This window comes from Schistocerca cancellata, chromosome 6 (assembly GCF_023864275.1).
Source record: "Schistocerca cancellata isolate TAMUIC-IGC-003103 chromosome 6, iqSchCanc2.1, whole genome shotgun sequence".
Classification (NCBI taxonomy): Eukaryota; Metazoa; Arthropoda; class Insecta; order Orthoptera; family Acrididae; genus Schistocerca; species Schistocerca cancellata.
Window position 1 is genome coordinate 642,690,300 of NC_064631.1, and position 23,824 is coordinate 642,714,123.

A 23,824-nucleotide genomic window follows, 5' to 3' on the forward strand; every position below is an offset into this window, starting at 1 on the left:
ACGGTCGCAGGTTCGAATCCTGCTTCGGGCATGGATGTGTGTGATGTCCTTAGGTTAGTTAGGTTTAAGTAGTTCTAAGTCCTAGGGGACTAATGACCTTAGAAGTTGTCCCATAGTGCTCAGAGCCCTTTTAACCCCCCCCCCCCCCCCCTTTGAATCGGATTTTTTTAATAGAACTCAAGTCACACCTTTACAAGTAGGGGTCTACTCGAAATATGTTTTGCTGAATTTGTTTAACATTGTGCAGGAATACATCAATAAACCATCAATAACTGCCATTCAGTATACAGGTGAAAGTTTAGTATAAGATACTCTGAACGCCTAAAGCGCTAAAAGCGTAAACACACACGTACACCACATTTACAAACCACTTCATTTAACAGAATCACCACCCTATAACAGAATCACGACTCTACTGCCATAAAAACAACGCCAGTAAGCAGTAATAATAATTTGTAGACAGCTTATGTCCACCAACCACAACCAAACAAGATCCACTACTGTAACTTCAAGCAAAAGACAAGCTATCCTTGTCACTTGAACACCTTATTTTTCCAGGTTATAATCCACAACTAAAATTTCAGATAAAGATTTTACCCACTTGTGGTTTCCAGTAAACCTGCGATTTCAGTCCATAGATTCCGAACTCTATCCCGGTTATGATATTTCATATGTTCAAGGTGCCACAAACTCCGCCTGTGGCTAAACTTTCCAGTTTCTCACAATTCATGTTTGTGTCGTGTCGGCCATTAATACCCAAAAAAACAAACTGATCTGAATTTCATCGGTTGTCGTCCGAAATATACACGTTCGGAGATGAGGTCGGCTACATTGTGACCGCGCAGGTAGTGGCATACCGATTTGAAATGATCGACCGTCTTCGGCCAATGTTGATCGTCGGTGGAATCCACCGATATCGGGAGGCCACCGCAGCCGAAGTATCCGCCAGTAGGTAAGGCCCTACGATTTCTGATAAGTTTTGCAGCATCCTTCTTACAACGTGAGCTAAGTTTTGCGGTAATGGCAGTCATCAACACGAAATACAGGACGCGAATGAATATGGAGGAAGGAATACGAGCCACAATTTCCAAACTTGTGCCGAGTCTTTAAGAACTGATGGTGGTGATGATGATGATGAAGCAAACTCATCCTTCCCATTCATTTTGTTGCAACAATAAGATACAGTAACATTGAAATCTGATTAAAAAATGTTACAGCATGTCAAACTTAATGAAACAGTAACTTATTAATTATATATATATATATATATATATATATATATATATATATATATATATATATTTCAGTTTATTTATCCCACATTTCTAATCGGATGTGTTGGGGGGGAAAGGACTGCGGGCATTTGGGGTAAAAGGAGCCGCGGGCATTTGTGTTCACATCAAGGGGGCCGTGACCCAGTAAACTTCAAAGCCAATGATTTAGCCGAATGTGGTTTCCAACAGCGCATCGAGGAAGCTGTCGCACTGTGACACCAGCAACCTTCAGGGTCTATATCATGTCTGCAATTTATTTTGAAGCTAGATTGGTTCGTTTGTCCAGGAAAATGGGCACTCGTTTGAGCACACAACTTCAATGAACATTCCGCTACCAGAACAGATGAACACAGCCAGTTGCAGCACGTTGCATCCACCCTCAAAACTTTAAATGTTGTTAGCTCACTAACTAAAATATATAGAAATTATTTAAGCTGATCTGTACACAGCTGGTTTAGACGCATAAACTACATTATAGAGAAGATAATGTTATATTTAAAAAATTATAACTCGATGCCGTAATTCTCAGAAAAATAATTAGACATTGTTTATACCCCCCCATGAACCATGGACCTTGCCGTTGGTGGGGAGGCTTGCGTGCCTCAGCGATACAGATAGCCGTACCGTAGGTACAACCACAACGGAGGGGTATCTGCTGAGAGGCCAGACAAACGTGTGGTTCCTGAAGAGGGGCAGCAGCCTTTTCAGTAGTTGCAAGGGCAACAGTCTGGATGATTGACTGATCTGGCCTTGTAACAATAACCAAAACGGCCTTGCTGTGCTGGTACTGCGAACGGCTGAAAGCAAGGGGAAACTACAGCCATAATTTTTCCCGAGGGCATGCAGCTTTACTGTATGATTAAATGATGATGGCGTCCTCTTGGGTAAAATATTCCGGAGGTAAAATAGTCCCCCATTCGGATCTCCGGGCGGGGACTACTCAAGAGGATGTCGTTATCAGGAGAAAGAAAACTGGTGTTCTACGGATCGGAGCGTGGAATGTCAGATCCCTTAATCGGGCAGGTAGGTTAGAAAATTTAAAAAGGGAAATGGATAGGTTAAAGTTAGATATAGTGGGAATTAGTGAAGTTCGGTGGCAGTAGGAACAAGACTTCTGGTCAGGTGACTACAGGGTTATAAACACAAAATCAAATAGGGGTAATGCAGGAGTAGGTTTAATAATGAATAGGAAAATAGGAATGCGGGTAAGCTACTACAAACAGCACGGTGATCGCATTGTTGTGGCCAAGATAGATACGAAGCCCACACCTACTACAGTAGTACAAGTTTATAAGCCAACTAGCTCTGCAGATGACGAAGAAATTGAAGAAATGTATGATGAAATAAAAGAAATTATTCAGATAGTGAAGGGAGACGAAAATTTAATAGTCATGGGTGACTGGAATTCGAGTGTAGGAAAAAGGAGAGAAGGAAATGTAGTAGGTGAATATGGATTGGGGCTAAGAAATGAAAGAGGAACCGCCTGGTAGAATTTTGCACAGAGCACAACATAATCATAGCTAACACTTGGTTTAAGAACCATGAAAGAAGGTTGTATACATGGAAGAACCCTGGAGATACTAAAAGGTATCAGATAGATTATATAATGGTAAGACAGAGATTTAGGAACCAGGTTTTAAATTGTAAGACATTTCCAGGGGCAGATGTGGACTCTGACCACAATCTATTGGTTATGACCTGTAGATTAAAACTGAAGAAACTGCAAAAAGGTGGGAATTTAAGGAGATGGGACCTGGATAAACTGAAAGAACCAGAGGTTGTACAGAGTTTCAGGGAGAGCATAAGGGAACAATTAACAGGAATGGGGGAAAGAAATACAGTAGAAGAAGAATGGGTAGCTTTGAGGGATGAAGTAGTGAAGGCAGCAGAGGATCAAGTAGGTAAAAAGACGAGAGCTAGTAGAAATCCTTGGGCAACAGAAGAAATATTGAATTTAATTGATGAAAGGAGAAAATACAAAAATGCAGTAAATGAAGCAGGCAAAAAGGAATACAAACGTCTCAAATATAAGATCGACAGGAAGTGCAAAATGGCTAAGCAGGGATGGCAAGAGGACAAATGTAAGGACGTAGAGGCTTATCTCACTAGGGGTAAGATAGATACTGCCTACAGGAAAATTATAGAGACCTTTGGAGATAAGAGAACCACTTGTATGAACATCAAGAGCTCAGATGGAAACCCAGTTCTAAGCAAATAAGGGAAAGCAGAAAGGTGGATGGAGTATATAGAGGGTCTATACAAGGGCGATGTACTTGAGGACAATATTATGGAAATGGGAGAGGATGTAGATGAAGATGAAATCGGAGATATGATACTGCGTGAAGAGTTTGACAGAGCACTGAAAGACCTGAGTCGGAACAAGGCCCCCGGAGTAGACAACATTCCATTGGAACTACTGACGGCCTTGGGAGAGCCAGTCCTGTCAAAACTCTACCATCTGGTGAGCAAGATGTATGAAACAGGCGAAATACCCTCAGACTTCAAGAAGAATATAATAATTCCAATCCCAAAGAAAGCAGGTGTTGACAGATGTGAAAATTACCGAACTATCAGTTTAATAAGCCACAGCTGCAAGATACTAACACGAATTCTTTACAGACGAATGGAAAAACTTGTAGAAGCCGACCTCGGGGAAGATGAGTGTGGATTCCGTAGAAACACTGGAACACGTGAGGCAATACTGACCTTACGACTTATCTTAGAAGAAAGATTAAGGAAAGGCAAACCTACGTTTCTAGCATTTGTAGACTTAGAGAAAGCTTTTGACAATGTTGACTGGAATACTCTTTCAAATTCTAAAGGTGGCAGGGGTAAAATACAGGGAGCGAAAGGCTCTTTACAATTTGTACAGAAACCAGATGGCAGTTATAAGAGTCGAGGGGCATGAAAGGGAAGCAGTGGTTGGGAAGGGAGTGAGACAGGGTTGTAGCCTCCCCCCGATGTTATTCAATCTGTATATTGAGCAAGCAGTAAAGGAAACAAAAGAAAAATTTGGAGTAGGTATTAAAATCCAGGGAGAAGAAATAAAAACTTTGAGGTTTGCCGATGACATTGTAATTCTGTCAGAGACAGCAAAGGACTTGGAAGAGCAGTTGAATGGAATGGACAGTGTCGTGAAAGGAGGATATAAGACGAAGATCAACAAAAGCAAAACGAGGATAATGGAATGTAGTCGAATTAAGTCGGGTGATGCTGAAGGAATTAGATTAGGAAATGAGACACTTAAAGTAGTAGATGAGTTTTGCTATTTGGGGAGCAAAATAACTGATGATGGTCGAAGTAGAGAAGATATAAAATGTAGACTGGCAATGGCAAGGAAGCGTTTCTGAAGAAGAGAAATTTGTTAACATCGAGTATAGATTTAAGTGTCAGGAAGTCATTTCTGAAAGTATTTGTATGGAGTGTAGCAATGTATGGAAGTGAAACATGGGCGATAAATAGTTTGGACAAGAAGAGAATAGAAGCTTTCGAAATGTGATGCTACAGAAGAATGCTGAAGAATAGATGGGTAGACCACATAACTAATGAGGAGGTATTGAATAGGATTGGGGAGAAGTTTGTGGCACAACTTGACCAGAAGAAGGGATCGGTTGGTAGGACATGTTCTGAGGCATCGAGGGATCACCAATTTAGCATTGGAGGGCATCGTGGAGGGTAAAAATCGTAGAGGGAGATCAAGAGATGAATACACTAAGCAGATTCAGAAGGATGTAGGTTGCAGTAGGTACCGGGAGATGAAGAAGCTTGCACAGGATAGAGTAGCATGGAGAGCTGCATCAAACCAGTCTCAGGACTGAAGACTACAACAACAACAACAACAACATTGTTCATAATTCCGCAGGAAGACTAACTTTTTATATTTTACTGTATCTTCGTAAATAAACGTTCCACACATCTCTGATTTTGTAGGTTACAATTAAAGCACGTTATCTGTAGCATTCTGTGTACAGGTGTAAACGATAATTGTCTACATCGAACCACACTAGTGTACACGAAGTCGAGAAGAATAATTTTATGTAGATTAAAGCAGATGATGGAGTTCGATTTATTGGTAGAATTCTAGGGAAGTACAGTCAGTCTACAAAAGAGATTGCTTAAAAACCACTCGTGCTACTGATTCTAGAACACTGCTGAAGCGTGTGGAAACCGAACTAATTGGGACCGAACACTGTTCAGTTAAGCGGGAATTCGGAATAGCTGGATTTCATTAATAATATCAACTTACTGACTTAAGGGGTAAATTAAATGCGGGGTCATCTGCTCGTGACCTTCGACAACTCATGGCGCAGACGCCATTCCTATCTCTCTTCCTTCCATTATTGGAAACTTATTGTTAAGCTTTGTTCAGTGAGTGCTGAGTTACTTTAGGCCGTGTTACACTATCATATTTCTTTGTCAAAGTTGATATGTCAAAGAAATTTCATGGTGTAATAGGGAACTTTGTCAAATCTCGCCTGTCGTTAAATAAATAAAAGTTTAAGCCTTGGCGTAGATTTGATCATAAATGTTGTTCGCCTTCTGTTCACCGCAATGTGAAATGTAACCACTTGGAGCGCTGGCGTCCCTAGTGTGTTTGTAAGCATGGCTTCAAAGTTGGCGTGTTTCTTCGACTTTTTTTCTTTTTTTTTCAGTAAACTTGCTTTGACTAGGGTGGGGTGTGAGCAAGAGACACATTGCATGCTGCTAATTATGTGTTGATGGGCAGGTGGAATATGCTCCAGGCGACTTCATGTCCACAATCACAGCTACAATCATCCACTTCTACATGTGGGAACAACCGCGCAGCTTTTCAGCAAGCCGGAATAGACGATGTGGTCACACTCTAAAATAAAAAAAATCTTGCTTAGCTTTCCACTCTACTTTGTTTATTTTTGAACTCCGAGTGCCACATATTATAAAGCGCCTCATCTGTGTGGTACTTTTTATTAATTTTGAAGTTGTTGGAACACTAATTCCATTAATTAAAATTATTCAAAAATAAAAATACTTCTTATTGGCCATATAGTGTACTAAACATTTATTTAGATTCACGTATCCCCCCTTCAGTGCTTTATAAATCGCTTCACACGTTTCTAGAATTATTTGGTTATTATGTAATGTGACATTAGAGTGCTGGGTTGTAAACTATAAATTACAGTAGCTCTTTACTGTACCAAGAAATCGCAGTGTCACAGTTTGCCTGTATTCTGCTTGTATAGCATTTCTCAAGAGAGTATTCTGTTTTGTGACATGAGAAGCCACTTTACTGAGCAAATACTGAGACACACACTCATCCATTCGTAAGTAATTTATAGGGGTATAAGACTTGACGTCCTCCACTAGCAGCCCTCGTAACAAATTTTGCTGAATGCATTACTATTTCGACGTAATAACTATGGTTTCATCAAAGTATGTTTCCTTTTTTCCGCTTCTTTTCTTCCAAACACACACACAGTGATACTGTGGTACTAGCAACTGCAGCGCATAATAAGTTATTGTATGCCATCTTCAAATTTGATGAAAAATATGACGACAGTGTAATATCCCTTTTTTAGCGCCACGTCAAAGACCTTTGACAAAGAACTTTGACGAATATTTTAATACCGGCATTACCGAGTAACTCTGCCTTTTGTATTTATGTTGGTAATCCTTGACGTCATCTGTGACTAATTAAACATGGCAAGTAAATGAAGTCGTTCTTCGTGTACTTTAAAACAAAAAACTGCAAGTGTTAAAAAGACTAGACAAGAGAGAAAGTGCTACCAAATTAACATTCAATATGATGTCGGAAAAGCAAAGATTAGTGACTGGGAAAAAAAAATCGCGTTAAAATTGAGCAGCTTTGTTTCGCTTCAAGTGAAATAACTCTTGAAAGCGGCAAGGAACGACTGTGTCTTCATATGAAAAACCTGACGAGGCCTTATTCTTGTGGTTCACCCAATATAGACAGAAAGAACCCCTTCTGGTCCTTTTGCAAAAGAAAAGGCGCTTCAACTGAGCAATCTTACGGATGGAGACCCATCATTTTCAGCTGGTTGTGGTTTTTTGGATCGCTGGTAGAAGAGACACGTTATTAGACGGTTCACGATTGCTGGGGAGAAACTGTCAGCTGAAAACGAAGCAGGTGTCAATTACCTAAAATAACTTAAAGATTTTGTGTCTTCTCAAAAACTGCTCATCGCAGTAGGTTTACAATGGGGATGAATCCAGACTGAATTTTAAGACTTTTCTTACCAAAATACTTGCTTCATAAGAAATCAGCACCAGGGTTTAAAATTGACACACAACGTCTTCACTGTCTTAGCTTGCAGCAACGCCTCGGCAACAAACTTCCGGTGATGGCATCAGGCAAATCGGTGAAACCGCGAGCATTCAGAAACATTAACATCAACTCAACTCCTGTGTATTATAAGAATAAAAAAAAAGAAAAAAAAAATGCTTGGATGGAGCGCGACTTGTACGAGGAATGGTTCGAGCACCAATCATCAACAAAGTGACTCCGTTCAATAGAGAAAATGGATGGCCTAATCGGGCTCCACTGTTTATAGACAATGCTCAGTCCCACACAGAAGAAACTAAATTTGTTTGTGGAGACATCAAAGCGATTTTTCTGTCACTGAATGTAACTTCATCACATCAGTCCATCAGCCTTGTGTTGCAGGCCATTAAACAAAAATACAGAAAAATGCTGCTTCGCACTTTACTTAAAGAGGATGAAAATGAAATCTCAATTCTCCAATAACTTCAGAAAATTACAATAAAAGATGTGATTTATTGGTTGGCTGAAGCATGGGATAACGCCATTAAGGGAGCATTACAAAAATCGTGGAAAAACCTCTGTCCTACATTGGACTTTGTTGAAAAAACTTTTATGCCAGTGAAAGATTGTGATCTTCTTCCACTAACCAAGAAAATCCCCGGCTGTGAAGACAGAAGAAAGCGGTGTTGAGTTGACGACAATGGCCACCGGGATTACGGAGACGAAGACATCATAGCAGTGGTACAGAGCTCATCAACTCAGATCGTCTCGGTGGAAAGCGAGGAGGAGGTGAAGGCTCAAACTAAACTCATTATCACGCACAGACGCGGCAAATGATCTCGGCCTCGCGTTAAGCAAGCGAACAGCAAATGGTATGTTCTCGCGGCTATGCCGGAGCATTGCATCCTCGCGTCGATTCAGTGCTCTTCCTCAGAAAAAATGACCATCTTTACTTCTTAAATGTTTGTAAATTGGTTATTTCTTGTGTTTAGCAATGATTAAAAATGATTCTACAGAACTGTATAAATGAAGTCGACATGTACCGTACTGTAACTAACCAGCTATCACTCCAGTATGGTTTCAGGCGTTTTTACCAAGCTTAGGCTCTATATACGTCTCTATTTAACTACTTTGTATAATCATAAAGGTACGGTTTCTTTTTTTCCTGTTCTTAAATTTAAAAAAGTCAGCATTTTCCAGAACTCTGTCTGGAATAGGCGGATTTTCGGAATAGCGGGATTCTACTGTAGGATAAACAAGGGAGGTTGAACGTATAAAGGCGAAGGGCAGCACGAATGGTCCCAGGTTTGAATGATCCGTGGGAGTGAGTCACAGAGACATTGAAGGAACTGGACTGGAAGACTTTTGAAGATAGACGTAAACCATCCCGAGAAAGTCTGTTAATAAAGTTTCCATAACCAGTTTTAAATGTCTGCAGGAATATTCTATAACCTACTACGTATCGCTCACATATGTATCTTGAGGATAAGATTAGAATAATTGCTGCACGCTCAGAGACTTTCAGTGTAATCAGAATAATTGCTGGAGCCTACCCACGGTCATCCTGCAGACATCTATTTAAGGATCTAGGGATCCTCACAGTGTATATATTCACTTATGAAATTTGTTGTTAATAATCCAACCCAGTTCAAAAGTAATAGCAGTGTGCCTAGTTGTAACACCAGGAGAAAGGATGATCTTCACTATGCAGGGTTAAATCTGACTTTGGCACAGAAAGGGGTAAATTATGCTGCCACAAAAGTTTTTGGTCACCTACCAAACAGCATCAAAAGCCTGACAGATAGCCAACCAACATTTAAAAATAAATTAAAAGAATTTCTAGATGACAACTCTTTCTACTCATTGGCTGAATTTTTAGATATAAATTAAGGGAAAAAACTTAAACATTAGTCATGCAATATTTTGTGTAATGTAATACCTTGTACAGACATCTTTTATTAACCTGACACGTTCCACATCATTACGAAGTGTCGTATTCATGATCTATGGAACAAGTATTAATCTAATCTAATCTACAATCGTTTTCCCGCACTCCATACGTGGATGGAACAGGAGGAAACCCTGGTACAGTGGGATGTACTCTGTCATGCACTTGAATGTGGTTTGCAAATTGCAAGTATGGATGTAGAAGCTTGTGGTCTGTCGAAGTCGGGGAAGTACCTCAGGTTGACCTGCAAAAACCACCAAAGCTACAGCGCATGCGCGTAGCGCGAGATTTTCCGCACTCGGCCCTTAAACTCAGCGCATGCGCGTAGCGCGAGATTTTCTGCACTCGACCCGTAAACTATTATTAGTCCTAGAGAAAAAATGAATTGGGTCATTTTTGTAGCAAATTTAATGTAGTTCAATTTTGTATGCAGTTTTTCGCTAGAGGCTATGGCCTTCAAGAACAACATACAAAAGTGACCTTCAAACGTATCCCACACAGTCACCTCCCACAGATCAGGTTGTTTTAATGATTGATTGATCCGTAGAACAATATACATTGTATGCATGCCGTCAAATGTTTGCACAGTATTTCCTACTAAAATCAACTTCCCTCTTACAGTATTTATAGTTCCTATAATTCTATTTTCCTAATCATATCACAAAATTGTTACTTAGTACGATGTTTAAAAAACATTAGGCCCTAAGTTACAATCTGTAGTTATTTTGAATGTTCATTTATAGTGTAGTAGCTATTATTTAGTAAATAATTTTTTGGGCTTTGGCAAAAAGTGGATAATTTGGATCTTTTATTTCTTGTGTAAGTATATTGTACAATTTTATCCCATAGTATTTTGAATGTCCGACTTGACTTGTTCCCTTGTGTTTAGATGCCAACCCTTTCTGGAATTTGGTTCCATGGTCATATATTTTGCTGTTTGTGGTGTACAGATTAAGATTTTTATGTTGCCCGTGAGTCGTGACACCTCCTGCTACAACTGTACTGAAATTTGCGAATGCGCCAATTATTTCCCATATTCGACCCGTTTTGGTTATTATTGACTGGGCCTATTACGCCTCCGTCATTGATTGAAGTTTAATAAAAAAGAAAGTACTTTATTCAAACAATCTGAGCTGAAACTATATTGTATTGTTGCAAATCAGCTGCGTAATGCACCGCAATAAACTGGTTTTGCGGATGCAACGCCGTCTGTAAGTACATTTCTAACTATCGTAACAAATCCACTAATTGTTGATATTACGGGTTTAGGAAAGTTATAGTTCCTGAAATTAATTAAAAATCCAGTAGGTAGCACCATGGAGTACATAATGTAGTACAAATACAGGTTGGCGACGCAGGAGAACAAGAACTATAACATTTTAATTTCAGATTTACACTATGAATATTTTTAACAATCTGAGGTATTAAATTTTAATGAATATTTTTAACAACCTGAGTTATTAAATTTTAATTAATTTATAATTACTTCTTTAAATTATTGACTAACATTTCTGGCATAGTACAATATTAGATATTTTCGTGTGGTATGTGTGTGTCTTTATGTGAAATTACGCATAGTTTGGTAATATGATAAATGTTTGCAACTTAACTTTCAGATATCCGACTAATAATAGCGTTGCTTGCATTCACGCATAAAATATTGCTCAGCAGTTAACACAAATAAACAAAGTCGTCAAAGCGCCCAGAAACGGGACAAAATATAGACCCGACATTGGCATGGAATACTTTATAATAGAGTTACCTCCCGCTCTCTCTCTCTCTCTCTCTCTCTCTCTCTCTCTCTCTCTCTCTCTCATTTATTTTATTTATTTATTTATTTATCTCTTGTTCCGGTGATCCATGTTGTGACAGTATCACAGGATATGGAACGTGTCAATTTTACAAGCTTTTGGCCAGAATTTATGGTAATACATAAAACAAAACAAAAACAGTAACTTAGGTCCCACTACAAAAAAAAAAAAAAATACATTTTAGAAATAGATAGAGATTACAAAACAAAAAACAGTAAACAGTAACTTAGGTCCCACTACAAAAATACAGTTTAGAGAGAGATAAAGATAACAAAATAATAAGTGTTACAGAGAAATAAATATTGCAAAATATATGTTTACAATAAAAATATTCGGTATTACAAATACAAATTTGGGCATACATTTGCAATTTACAATAGAAGAGATGTTGAACACTGTAGTTCAGGAACTCTTCTAACGTATAAAATGATCCTTGCAATAGGAACTGCCTTAAGGTTTTTTTTTTTAAACAGGAGATCATCATCTACCAAACACTTAATTCTTGAAGGGAGGGCATTAAAAATCTTACAGCCACTGAAATGGACTCCTTTCACAGTAGCAAAGTCTAGAGGACACCTTTACCAAGTAGTGGATGTCAACTAAGATGATGATGATGACATACAACTTAAAATATGGTAGACAGTATGATAAGTTGGCATTAAATATGGGGGAATGCAAAGATGAAATAAGTGAGACCTGTAGGTAATAAATTATGCTGCATCTTTAGAGATTCAATCAGGAAAGTGCCCTATGATACACAGCAACTGTTGGAGCATAACTGTTATCAAAGTGAAAGCCCCTTTAAATTGCATTTCTTACTTCAAAGAAGTATTTTACACCTGTGTTTCCTGTGTACTGTCTAGAATTAACACAAGTTTTTTTTTTTTTTTTTAGGTGCTGTGGATCAGCCACCTCCTGCTGACTTTGAAACAGCAGCCTCTCTGACAGGTAAGAAACGTGAGATTGTCACTGGAATAATTCGGATTTAAACCCCATTGACTTTCTGATGTTCTGCCAACCTTATACTGTTTTCCATCTGATGCTCGTAGCATGAATAGTCTTTCTAAAACTTGAACATTCAGCATGTTTTATCTCTTACTTCAAAACTGCTCTAACTAATCATCAATTTAATGATTTATAATTCATTGTTTATGTAATTTTTGCAGTAGAAGGAGCAGTTTCAAAAATTTGTCACAAATGTCACCAAGATTAAGACATAAACATGAAATCAAATGAAGAATTTGACTTGCTACTCTGATGGAAATGGAAAATGTGAAGTACCGGCCCAATATTTATCAAACTTAGTGAAGATATACATGAAATAATGGGTATTAAATTGTTAAACTTTCATACCATTCACAACTGGTGTACATCATCATCAGAATGAGGTGTGATCTCCGCAAGTACTAATATGATGATTTATTCCTTGTGACATGCCTGAAACGAGTGCTGTGTCAGTTCACAAACATCACTTGCTAGGAGCTGGTACGAAAGTACACATCTTCCCATCATGTCTGTAGTTAAATTAGAGGATTGGGCAGACCAGGCAAGGATCTGTACATACCTCAAGACATTTGTGGTGTGACCATAGTGTGGGGTCTTAAATTATAGTGGTGTAATATGCTATTTGGCATCCTGGTCATGCAGGGTACGAAAAAATTGTATTGATGGAGTGTGCTACTTTTTACCCTGGTTGTGCAGGATATGACAACAGGCTTATCTATTTTTGTCACATTCTGGCACGTATTTAGCCTCCTTCCAACAATTGTGGTCACATCCAATGGCACTCCACACCACAGTTCCAGCAGTTGGAGAGGTACAGGTCCTGAAAATCAGGCCGCCTACAGACACCCTGGTGTCGATCCGATCACAACAAACAGAAGGGAGACACATTGCTTATCAGCCAGAATGACAATTAGTATACCAGTTGGCTCTGGCTCTACACCATAGGTAAATGATGTGTGGAAGCTCAGTATTTATACCCTGCCTCCAGTAATCTGTCCCCTACAGTTTGTGGTAACACACTGTCTGTAAACTCTGAACAGATTTCAGCTGTTGTGATTCACATATTCATCAGAGCTAGTTGGGCTATCCCATAATCTTCTAGTGGTGGCAACAAGAGCAGGTACAGGTCCCTCTGATATGAGACCAATCAGTCTGTCCTCCTTCATTCTCAAAACACTGGAAAAACTGGTTAATGTATATATTGGGGAGAGGAGGCTATGTAGGGTCCCTCTACACCTGAACCAACACGCATACCAACCAGGTAAATCATGTGAAACAGTTCTCCACCAACTCGCTGGGAAGGTGGAAAAAGCAATTCACTTCCAAGAAATAGCCCTCTGCATCTTCCTGGATATCGAGGGGGGCCTTTAGCAACACGACCTTCATTTCCATGGTAAGGGCAGCAGAGGTGCATGATCTGTGGAACACTATATGTAGGTGGACCAGAGCCATGCTTAGTGGAAGGAAGGTAGAGGCTACCGTGATGAATAAAAAGATGGTAATTAAGACCACTAGAGGTTGCCCACAAAGAGGAGTTTTGTCCTCTCTATTGTGGAATCTAGTGGTGAACAAACTCATTGAGGAACTAAATTCCAGACAATGCTTCTGCCAAGGATATGCAGATGACCTTGTCATAGTAATACTTGGCAAATTCACTGACACAGTTAGGAATATGGCACAAGGAGGGTTGGACATTGTGCAAAAATGGTGCATTAAACAGGATTTGAGAGTTAATCCTAAGAAGACTGTTGTGGTGCCATTTACGAAGAGACATATTCAGCATGCAAGTTGGAATCTAAAGCTCTTTGATGAAACTCTTACCTGTGAAGGGGACAGTGAAATATCTAGGGGTAATCTTGGATGAGAAGCTAACTTGGACCCCTCATATTAAGAGTATCTGCTCCAAGGCAAAAACCACTTTAGTGAGTACTAGGAGGGCTTGTGGCAAAAACTGAGGCTTAATCCCCAGGGATATGCACTGGATATACACCACAGTGGTTAGATCTAGGATTTCCTATGGGCTGTAGTGTGGTGGAAGAAGGTAGAACAGCAGGTTGCTACCAAAGAGCTTGCTAAGGTGCAGAGATTGGCCTGCTTAGCCATAATGGGCGGAATTAGCAGCACACCAACCGCTGGAATGGAAGCCATGCTGGACATGCCTCCACTTCACCTTTGGGTTAAGATGGAGGCAGCAGCTGGGGCATACAGACTTAAAACTTGCCAAAACTGGGTCTCATTTGGATATCCAGAATCACACACCAACATAGGTAATATAGGTATGGCTGGAGAAATGCCCGCTGACTATATAATACCTCCTAACTGCTTCGACAAGCCTTACAATATAATAATTGGAAGTAGGGAGCAGTGGGAGAAAACAGTTCAACACTATACGGGGGACATCGTTTGGTTCACTGATGGGTCGAAAACAGATCAAGGCATTGGGGCAGGGTTGTACTGGGTTCAGCTAAGACTGGAGAGCAGCATCTCTCTAGGGGAACTGGCAAATTACTGCAATCAGGGCATGTGTGGAGGAGAATGAGTAGGTGCTACAATGATCGTAGCATCTACATCTATTCAGACAGCCAGGCAGCCCTGAAACATTGGCAGCTCCTGCAACAAGATCTAGGATTGTTGCAGATTGCCGCAGGGCTCTGGTGGAACTAGGGGGAAGCAATAGGGTGTACCTAGTGTGGGTCCCTGGCCACTCAGGGATCTGTGGCAATGAACAAGCCAATAGATTGGCTAGGGTGGGGGCAACAACTCCATTTATTGGACTGGAACCTGTCTTGACAATCACCAAGGCTATGATCAAATTAGAACTATGGAACTGGCTTAGGAAACAGCACGTAGGATATTGGACCAAGGTCCATGAACAAAAACAGGTAATGATGCCAAAGCCACGTTTTAAAAGAAGCTCTGCAATCCTGGGATTGAACAGGAAAGAGGTCAAACTCATGACTGGACTGATGACCTGCCATGGGAACTTCAAAAAACACCTACACACAATGGGTATTATGGAAGAGGACCCTAAGTGTGGGATCTGTGATGTGGGTGAAGAAACTGCATCACACCTAATCTTTGAATGTATGGCATTGGAGAGTAAAAGATACAGAATCTTTGGGACAGCTAGACCTGAAGAATTTGTGTCTAACAAAAAACTGGTAGAGGGACTCCTTGCACTATTTAAGGGCACTGGTTGGCTTTACTATATATACAGGGAGCAATACCGCACAATAAACCTAGTTTCAGTGCGGGCAGTGGCGGGTTAGACCTAAGCTGTTTTAGCTCTCCTGTTAAAATCAAATCAAATCAAAAAATCAACAGGTCCCTCCAGGAGGACTGGGCACTCCTGTCCCCAGGACTCTGTCTCGCCACTGCTCGATCTGCAGTCACCACACTACACCCTACTGTGTCTGATTCATGTGTTAGCCATACCGTTGGCTCAGTTTTTCACAAAATCTGAAAGATGGTGGCAGCTGTCCTTGCACAGCCTCAGGGCATGTTGTGTGGGAACCTTCCCACAATGAGTTCCAGTAACATTAGACAATTCTGCAAGCTGCTATGAACTCACACCATTCTTCACCTAAAGGAACGGCTTTATTTTTTCTGTGCTTAAAATAAGCTCGCATAAGGATAAAACTTTAATAAACCCATCTCACAAATCTGGAAATACTGGAGTATTAATTTGGCAGCATGCAGTCAAGGTGTTCATGGTATAACACTTTCTGTTCCTGTCAGTGTATTTTTCAAGAAACATGTAGAGAGTAATGTTACAGTTAGTGTCAGAACAAATCAGTAATCAAAATTTGAACCTCCACGTTTATAACGTGACACTGATGCGAGTAAAATATGCTTTCTGTAAAATCAGTCCAGTCTCTTGTAATGGAAAAAAAGTAATCCACCATTTTCAGGGAAGTATGTTATTTAACTGGTAGAAATTGATCCTTTGCATCAACAGCTTCAGCATGGGAATGGAAAGAGCTCAGTAAACTCTCACATATTGTGCGTACTAACAATGAATTAACCTGTGAATAAAGTAGTTTTGGGTATTAGGCTACGTATTATAAAACACTAAAGCAACTAAACTGCTGATATTTCGAATGACTTGCTGTGCTCCTAATACCCAGAATTATTTTATTCAAAATGACACTGGTCACAGAAGCCCATGAACTTATATCTATCAGTAAAATATCTCTCAAATGTACTCAGTTGCGAGAAATTGGTAGTAAGAGCTATAAACAACTTGCAAATATACTTGTACATATGTAAATATACTTATGCAAGGTATGCCACAGTGACACTGAGTGGACTGAACTTGGTTCAGTGGGGGTGGGAAGCTGACATATTTAACAGCCGACAGTAGTCTGTGTGAACAGTGGTATAAGGTGTAGTGGTTCTGATGGTGTGTTTTGTGTGTGTGCGTGTGGCACACAGTTGGGTATCATCAGCTCAGAGAGGTCAATCCATATGCTTGGCGACCCATAAGATGTGTTCTGCCAATACAGTTTCTCCGTGTGGCTCAGCATATGTAGAGAGGACAAATTTTTCGGAAGTGTTAATACATTGATATTTTGGAAAATTTCTTGAGTAGTAATGATTCTGCAGATATGTCAGATGCAAAATACAAATATTTGTGATATTTCAGATTTTACGTATATCGGAGAGAATGACACTCATTCGAAAAAAGTTGCTAGAGGCACCTGTAATTTTTTTAAATTTGTTATAAGAGTGGTATTTCATTGTTGATTTATACAAGAGTTTTCTCAATAAACTGTTATAAAAAGAAACCTTACTCAGATTTCAATTAATTTTAAATGAAATAAAATTAGTAGATCTAATTAATTACCTTAAATTTATGTAAGAGAAAAACAATATTACGAAAAGGAAAGTTGCTACTCACCATAAAGTTTAAAAGGCCTGAAGCGATGTAGAAGACAGCGAGACAAGTAATTTAATATTAGACACATGGGGGCTGCAAATGTTGGGAAATACTGTAAAAATGGATAAGAAATGTTGAACATATGACTTCACCAGATGACATACCTCACTGCCCTTATAGTGGTCAGGCATGTCAGTCGTACCCTCTGTGGTAGATGGAAGTGCTACGAATCTGCTAGGGTACTCTGTTTTCTTTTTTTGCATTATCTGATGGCATAGCCCATATCAATTCAGGTAGTCTAGGGAAAAAACTTACCTTCATAGTGTTGGATGTTGTTGAATTTAGCATATGTTAAAATGAAGGACTAAGTAAGGAACACACATTTTTTTGTTTTCTCCAAAAAAATTTCTGCTCCGAGGTACAGCCCTCCAAAGATGACACTGCACGTTCCATTTTGAAGACGCACAAATTTTAAAATGCTGTATCTCCAGAACTTTTTGATTACAAAGAAATCCTCCATTTGGACTTTAAGTTCTTTTACTATAGTGATCTGAACTTTATAATTTATGGATTTTTTTTGTTTCAAAAATGTCAATCCATAAAATTTTGATCGTTTTTTTACTGTTTGTTAGTACCATATAGTTGCACATTCCCTGAAAAGGAGATCTTCCACTTTTAGGTTGAGCAGGTTTTATAAACAATTGTAATTTTTGCCATACATAAAAGCTGTTTTATTGCCACATCATTACATAACGGGCTCATAAAAATCAAAACCTAACCTTATTTAACGTAATTTTGGTTGTGAAAGAGGAGTAAGAGGCTCATTTTTTCAAGCATTTTAAATGGTTCCAAAATGTATGTGAAAGTTCTTTGGACTTAAAGGCTTCAATTTGTACAACTTCTGTGCACTCTGTTTTGTACTGAAATTAGCCAGTAAATGAACTAAAAATGTGTTCCACTGCTTTAGTATCTTCCTTTAATTTAGAGTGATGCCTTCCTGTTGAACCAATAGGAACTGGAGCACTTATAATCTTCAAAACATTGTGCACAGGAATTGACCATTGATGGCGTTGTTGCTGTCCTTCAGTTGGAAACCTATATCCAGCAGCTGGTCCATGTGGTAGCATGAAGTTCACCACAGTTTTGTTTATCTCATAATTGGTGTCTATAAATCTTGGCAATCCACCAGTCACGGTCATACACTCACTCCACAAACATCCCCCTTCTCAGGTTGTGAATATGAATATTATCCTGCTGTTTCTGAGGTGTTGGACAAACAAATGAAATTTCTTCTTTCTTGCTCTTTAAAGTGCATGCAATAAGAGTTCACTCATCTCTTTGAGCCCATAAATTTAGTAATTTCTCTGCACTTTCTTGATTCATAGAGCTTATGACTTGATTTCACTGACAACATTTTCTTAACAGGACTAACACCTATCTCTGTAGTTGATTGATTCATGGTATTTAATTCTTCCTCTGTTGATGCAAAATCTGCATAATCTGCATCATGGGAGGCTTCACCTTCATTGTTGTTATTCTGTCAAAACATTTAGAACACAGTCATCACTGGAAACATCTTCACTTTGAAACAGGAAACATCTTCACTTTGAAACAGAGTCTTCAAATGAGAACACTTAACCCAATCTAAACAGAGTCTGTTTTTATGTTTGTCTTATATATCACTCTTTTTATGTCTTATATATCACTCTTTTACGGATATGCAAATAGTCAGCACACACCACTCTCTTGTGGCCCCAGTCAGAAGACATTTCAAACAGTGCTTTTCACAAAACGCACTGCAACTGTGTCAACTGGCAAGTGTCAACTGGCAAATTTCTCACGAAAACATAGAACTCACTCAATGGTCTCAGATTTCTTAGAAGCTTCTTCAGTTAACAAATTAGCACTGAACAACTACAATACAGCAACCTGCAATCACAATTCATCTAACAGCATTATCTTAGGCAATCAATATGGTTTCAGAAAAGGCCGCAGCACAATCCATACAATAAATGAATTAGTCACAAAAGTCAGCAGATGTCTTGATGATAGAATGTGTGTGTCAGGCATCTTTTGTGACCTGTCCAAAGCCTTCGACACAGTAAATAATGACCTGCTTCTCCAAAAATTGGCACGCTATGGTTTTCAAGGCAAATCTCTTAGCTGGATGTCATCATACTTGGCAAACAGAAAACAAAGAGTACTTATTAACATCAACGGCAAGAAATTTCTCTCTGGCTGGAAAAACACTCAGGTGTTCCACAAGGCTCAATATTAGGACCACTGCTTTTTCTATATTATATTAATGATATGCCATGTCAGGTCCAGTCTGATACTATCCTCTATGCAGATGACTCAACAGCTGTAGTATGTTGTAAAAATGAGGTAGACCTAATTCGTTATATTGAACAAACACTTGGGGAAGTGGAGGCATGTGTCAAAAACAATAACTTGACATTAAATATTACAAAAACAGAAATTGTTCATTTTACCACAAAACAATCTGCACAGTCTATAAGTGAAATAAGGTATATGGACAAAAAATTAGAGACTGCAGACTGTGTCAAATTCCTTGGCGTGTTAGTCAATAAAAACCTGTTATGGAGTCGCCATGTGGACAACATACTGGGTCGACTGAATAGCCTTGTATATATTATGAATATCTTGTATAGTATTACTGATTTAGCTGTAAGAAAAACTGTATATAATGCATATTTTGTTTCAGTCATTAGGTATAGTATAATTTTCTGGGGGTCTGAAAAAACAAATTTACTTAGAGCTTTTAGACTACAAAAAAGAATCATCCGAGCAATGGTGGGAGCAAAACCAAAGCAACACTGCAAACCTTTATTTGTAAAACTGGATCTAATGAGCATTCCAAGCATATACATCTATGAAACTCTCACTTTCACGAAAAGGAACCCACAACTTTTTGAGGGCAACTTCTTCTTGCATCAATATGATACAAGACATAGAACGAGCTACATGTTACCTACCCACCGTTTAAAATCATATGAAAAAACCCCATACTATATGGGCATGAAATTTGTAAATAAAATATGGAAAGATATGGATGACCCAAATGTAAAAGGCACCAAAAGAGACCTGGAAAAATATCTGAAAGATAAATGTTACTATAGTGTAGAAGATTTCATGAATGGTAACAATGCATTATAATTGTAATTAAAATACCTCTTTGAAGATGTTACACCATGTATATTATTAGTTTATTGTCTATTTTTAGTATTGTTATATATAGTGTAAAAACTGACAAGTCATCTATGTCACAATCTTTGATTGTATAAGGCATGTTATGTGATAATAAAAATTGAATTGAATTGAATTGAATGAACAACCACGACAACTGAGAAACTACAACAAAGTGTAAGAAATAACTGCAACAATGAAAGTGAAAAGAAATAACTGCAACAAAGAAAGTGATAAGAAATAACTGCAACAATGATAATACAAAAAACATTGTAACAAAGAAATTAGTAAGAAACAATTTCACTGAAGACATACATTACCCTTGAAAGTTAAAAAAATGATTTTTTTAAAATAAAATCTGTTCAACTTAAAAGTGGAAGCTCTCCTTTACAGAGAGTGTAGTACTACATGGTGCAAATCAACAGAAAATAAATCTAACTTTTCTGGATTGGCATTTTTGAAAAAAAAAATTTCTTTAAATTATAAAAAAAATTCAAAACATGACAGTAAAAGAACTTTGATGGATATGTCCAAATGGAGGATACCATTGTAATCATAAAACAATTAGCTTTCAAATAAAAAACTCTAACAAAATATCTAAAACTGTTATAAACAGACAGCATTTGAAAATATTTTCTGAAATCCGCATCTTCGAAATGGTGTTCACAGTATCATCTTTGGAGGCCTGAAGGTAACCCCCACCTGCCTGAAGTGATGCGGGTTATGCCTGATGTGATATGGTAGTGCACATGGTAGTGGTAATGCAAGACTATGCTGAAAACAAAGTGGTTTACATTTACAAAAATAGAGTAGCCTGGCAGAGCAGTGAGTAGCACTGCCCCGTGCCAGTGAGAGAAGGATTAAGAAGCCCAGTCACTGCACATGCAGTGAGGTACGCCGTCTGGTGACATCACACTTTCGACATATGTCATCCTCTTTTGCGGTGTTTCCTGACATTTGTGGCATCTTGGGTTTCATATTAAATTATTTGCCTCAGCATTGTCTACGTTGATTCGGGAGGTTTTACACATTAATGGGAATCGCCCCATATGATAAACAATAATGGAATTAAGATTGAGCCCTGGGGAACCCCATAAGTGATTTCTCCCCAATCAGAATTACATCCACAGACTGTTGTTGTTGTGGTCTTCAGTCCTGAGACTGGTTTGATGGAGCTCTCCATGCTACTCTATCCTGTGCAAGCTGCTTCATCTCCCAGTACATACTGCAGCCTACATCCTTCTGAATCTGCTTAGTGTATTCATCTCTTGGTCTCCCTCTACGATTTTTACCCTCCATGTTGCCCTCCAATTCTAAATTGGTGATCCCTCGATGCCTCAGAACATGTCCTACCAACCGATCTCTTCTTCTAGTCCAGTTGTGCCACAAATTTCTCTTCTCCCCAATTCTATTCAGTACCTCCTCATTAATAATGTGATCTACCCATCTAATCTTCAGCATTCTTCTGTAACACCATATTTCAAAAGCTTCTATTCTCTTCTTGTCTAAACTATTTATCGTCCATGTTTCACTTCCATACATGGCAACAATCCATAGAAATACTTTCAGAAATGACTTCCTGACACTTAAATTCATACTCGACGTTAACAAATTCCTCTTCTTCGGAAACGCTTTCCTTGCCTTTTCCAGTCTACATTTGATATCCTCTCTACTTTGACCATCATCAGTTATTTTGCTCCCCAAATAGAAAAACTACTTTAAGTGTCTACTTTAAGTGTCTCATTTCCTAATCTAATTACCTCAGCATCACCCGACTTAATTCGACTACATTCCATTATCGTCGTTTTGCTTTTGTTGATGTTCATCTTATATCCTCCTTTCAAGACACTGTCCAATCCGTTCAACTGCTCTTCCAACTCCTTTGCTGTCTCTGACAGAATTACAATGTCATTGGCGAACCCTAAAGTTTTTATTTCTTCTCCATGGATTTTAATACCTACTCCAAATTTTTCGTTTGTTTCCTTTAGTGCTTGCTCAATATACAGATTGAATAACATCGGGGAGAGGCTACACCCCTGTCTCACTCCCTTCCCAATCACTGCTTCTCTTTCATGCCCCTCGACTCTTATAACTGCCATCTGGTTTCTGTACAAATTGTAAATAGCCTTTTGCTCCCTGTATTTTACCCCTGCCACCTTCAGAATTTGAAAGAGAGTATTCCAGTCAACATTGTCAAAAGCTTTCTCTAAGTCTACAAATGCTAGAAATGTAGGTTTGCCTTTTCTTAATCTAGCTTCTAAAATAAGCCGTTGGGTCAGTATTGCCTCATGTGTTCCAACATTTCTACGGAATCCAAACCAATCTTCTCCGAGGTCGGCTTCTACTAGTTTTTCCATTCGTCTGTAAAGAATTCGTGTTAGTATTTTGCAGCCGTGGCTTATTAAACTGATAGTTTGGTAATTTTCACATCTGCTAACACCTGCTTTCTTTGGGATTGCAATTGTTATATTCTTCTTGAAGTCTGAGGGTACTTTGCCTGTCTCATACATTTTGCTCACCAGATGCTAGAGATTTGCCAGGACTGGCTCTCCCAAGCCTGTCAGTAGTTCTAATGGAATGTTGTCTTCTCCCGGGGCCTTGTTTCCACTAAGGTCTTTCAGTGTTCTGTCAAACTCTTCACGCAGTATCATATCTCCCATTTCATCTTCATCTACATCCTCTTCCATTTCCATAATATTGCCCTCAAGTACATTGCCCTTGTATAGACCCTCTATATACTCCTTCCACCTTTCTGCTTTCCCTCTTTGCTTAGAATTGGGTTTCCATCTCAGCTCTTGATGTTCATACAAGTGGTCCTCTTCTCTCCAAAGGTCTCTTTAATCTTCCTGTAGGCAGTATCTATCTTACCCCTAGTGAGATAAGCCTCTACATCCTTACATTTGTCCTCTAGCCATCCCTGCTTAGCCATTTTGCACTTCCTGTTGACCTCATTTTTGAGATGTTTTTGCCTGCTTCATTTAATGCACTTTTATATTTTCTCCTTTCATCAATTAAAGTCAATATTTCTTCTGTTACCCAAGGATTGCTACTAGCCCTCGTCTTTTTACCTAAGTGATCCTCTGCTGCCTTCAGTACTTCATCCCTCAAAGCTACCCATTCTTCTTCTACTGTATTTCTTTCACCCATTCCAGTCAATTGTTCCCTTATGCTTTCCCCGATACTCTGTACAACCTCTGGTTTAGTCAGTTTATCCAGGTCCCATCTCCTTAGATTCCCACCTTTTTGCAGTTTCTTCAGTTTTAATCTACAGGTCATAACCAATAGATTGTGGTCAGAGCCCACATCTGTCCGTGGAAATGTCTTACAATTTAAAACCTGGTTCCTAAATCTCTGTCTTACCATTATATAATCTATCTGAAACCTGTCAGTATCTCCAGGTTTCTTCCATGTATATAACCTTCTTTTATGATTCTTGAACCA

General features: G+C 38.9%; 1 protein-coding gene across 2 annotated transcripts in view; it reads left to right on the top strand.

Annotated features, from left to right (window-relative positions):
- Positions 1–23,824, top strand: part of LOC126190907 (synaptic vesicle glycoprotein 2C-like) — a 477,766-nt gene that overhangs the window by 188,602 nt on the left and 265,340 nt on the right. For both annotated transcript variants that reach the window (XM_049931535.1, XM_049931536.1), the window contains exon 2: positions 12,187–12,240. In XM_049931535.1, the coding sequence (XP_049787492.1) occupies positions 12,187–12,240 (54 nt within the window). The remainder of the gene's footprint in view (positions 1–12,186; positions 12,241–23,824) is intronic.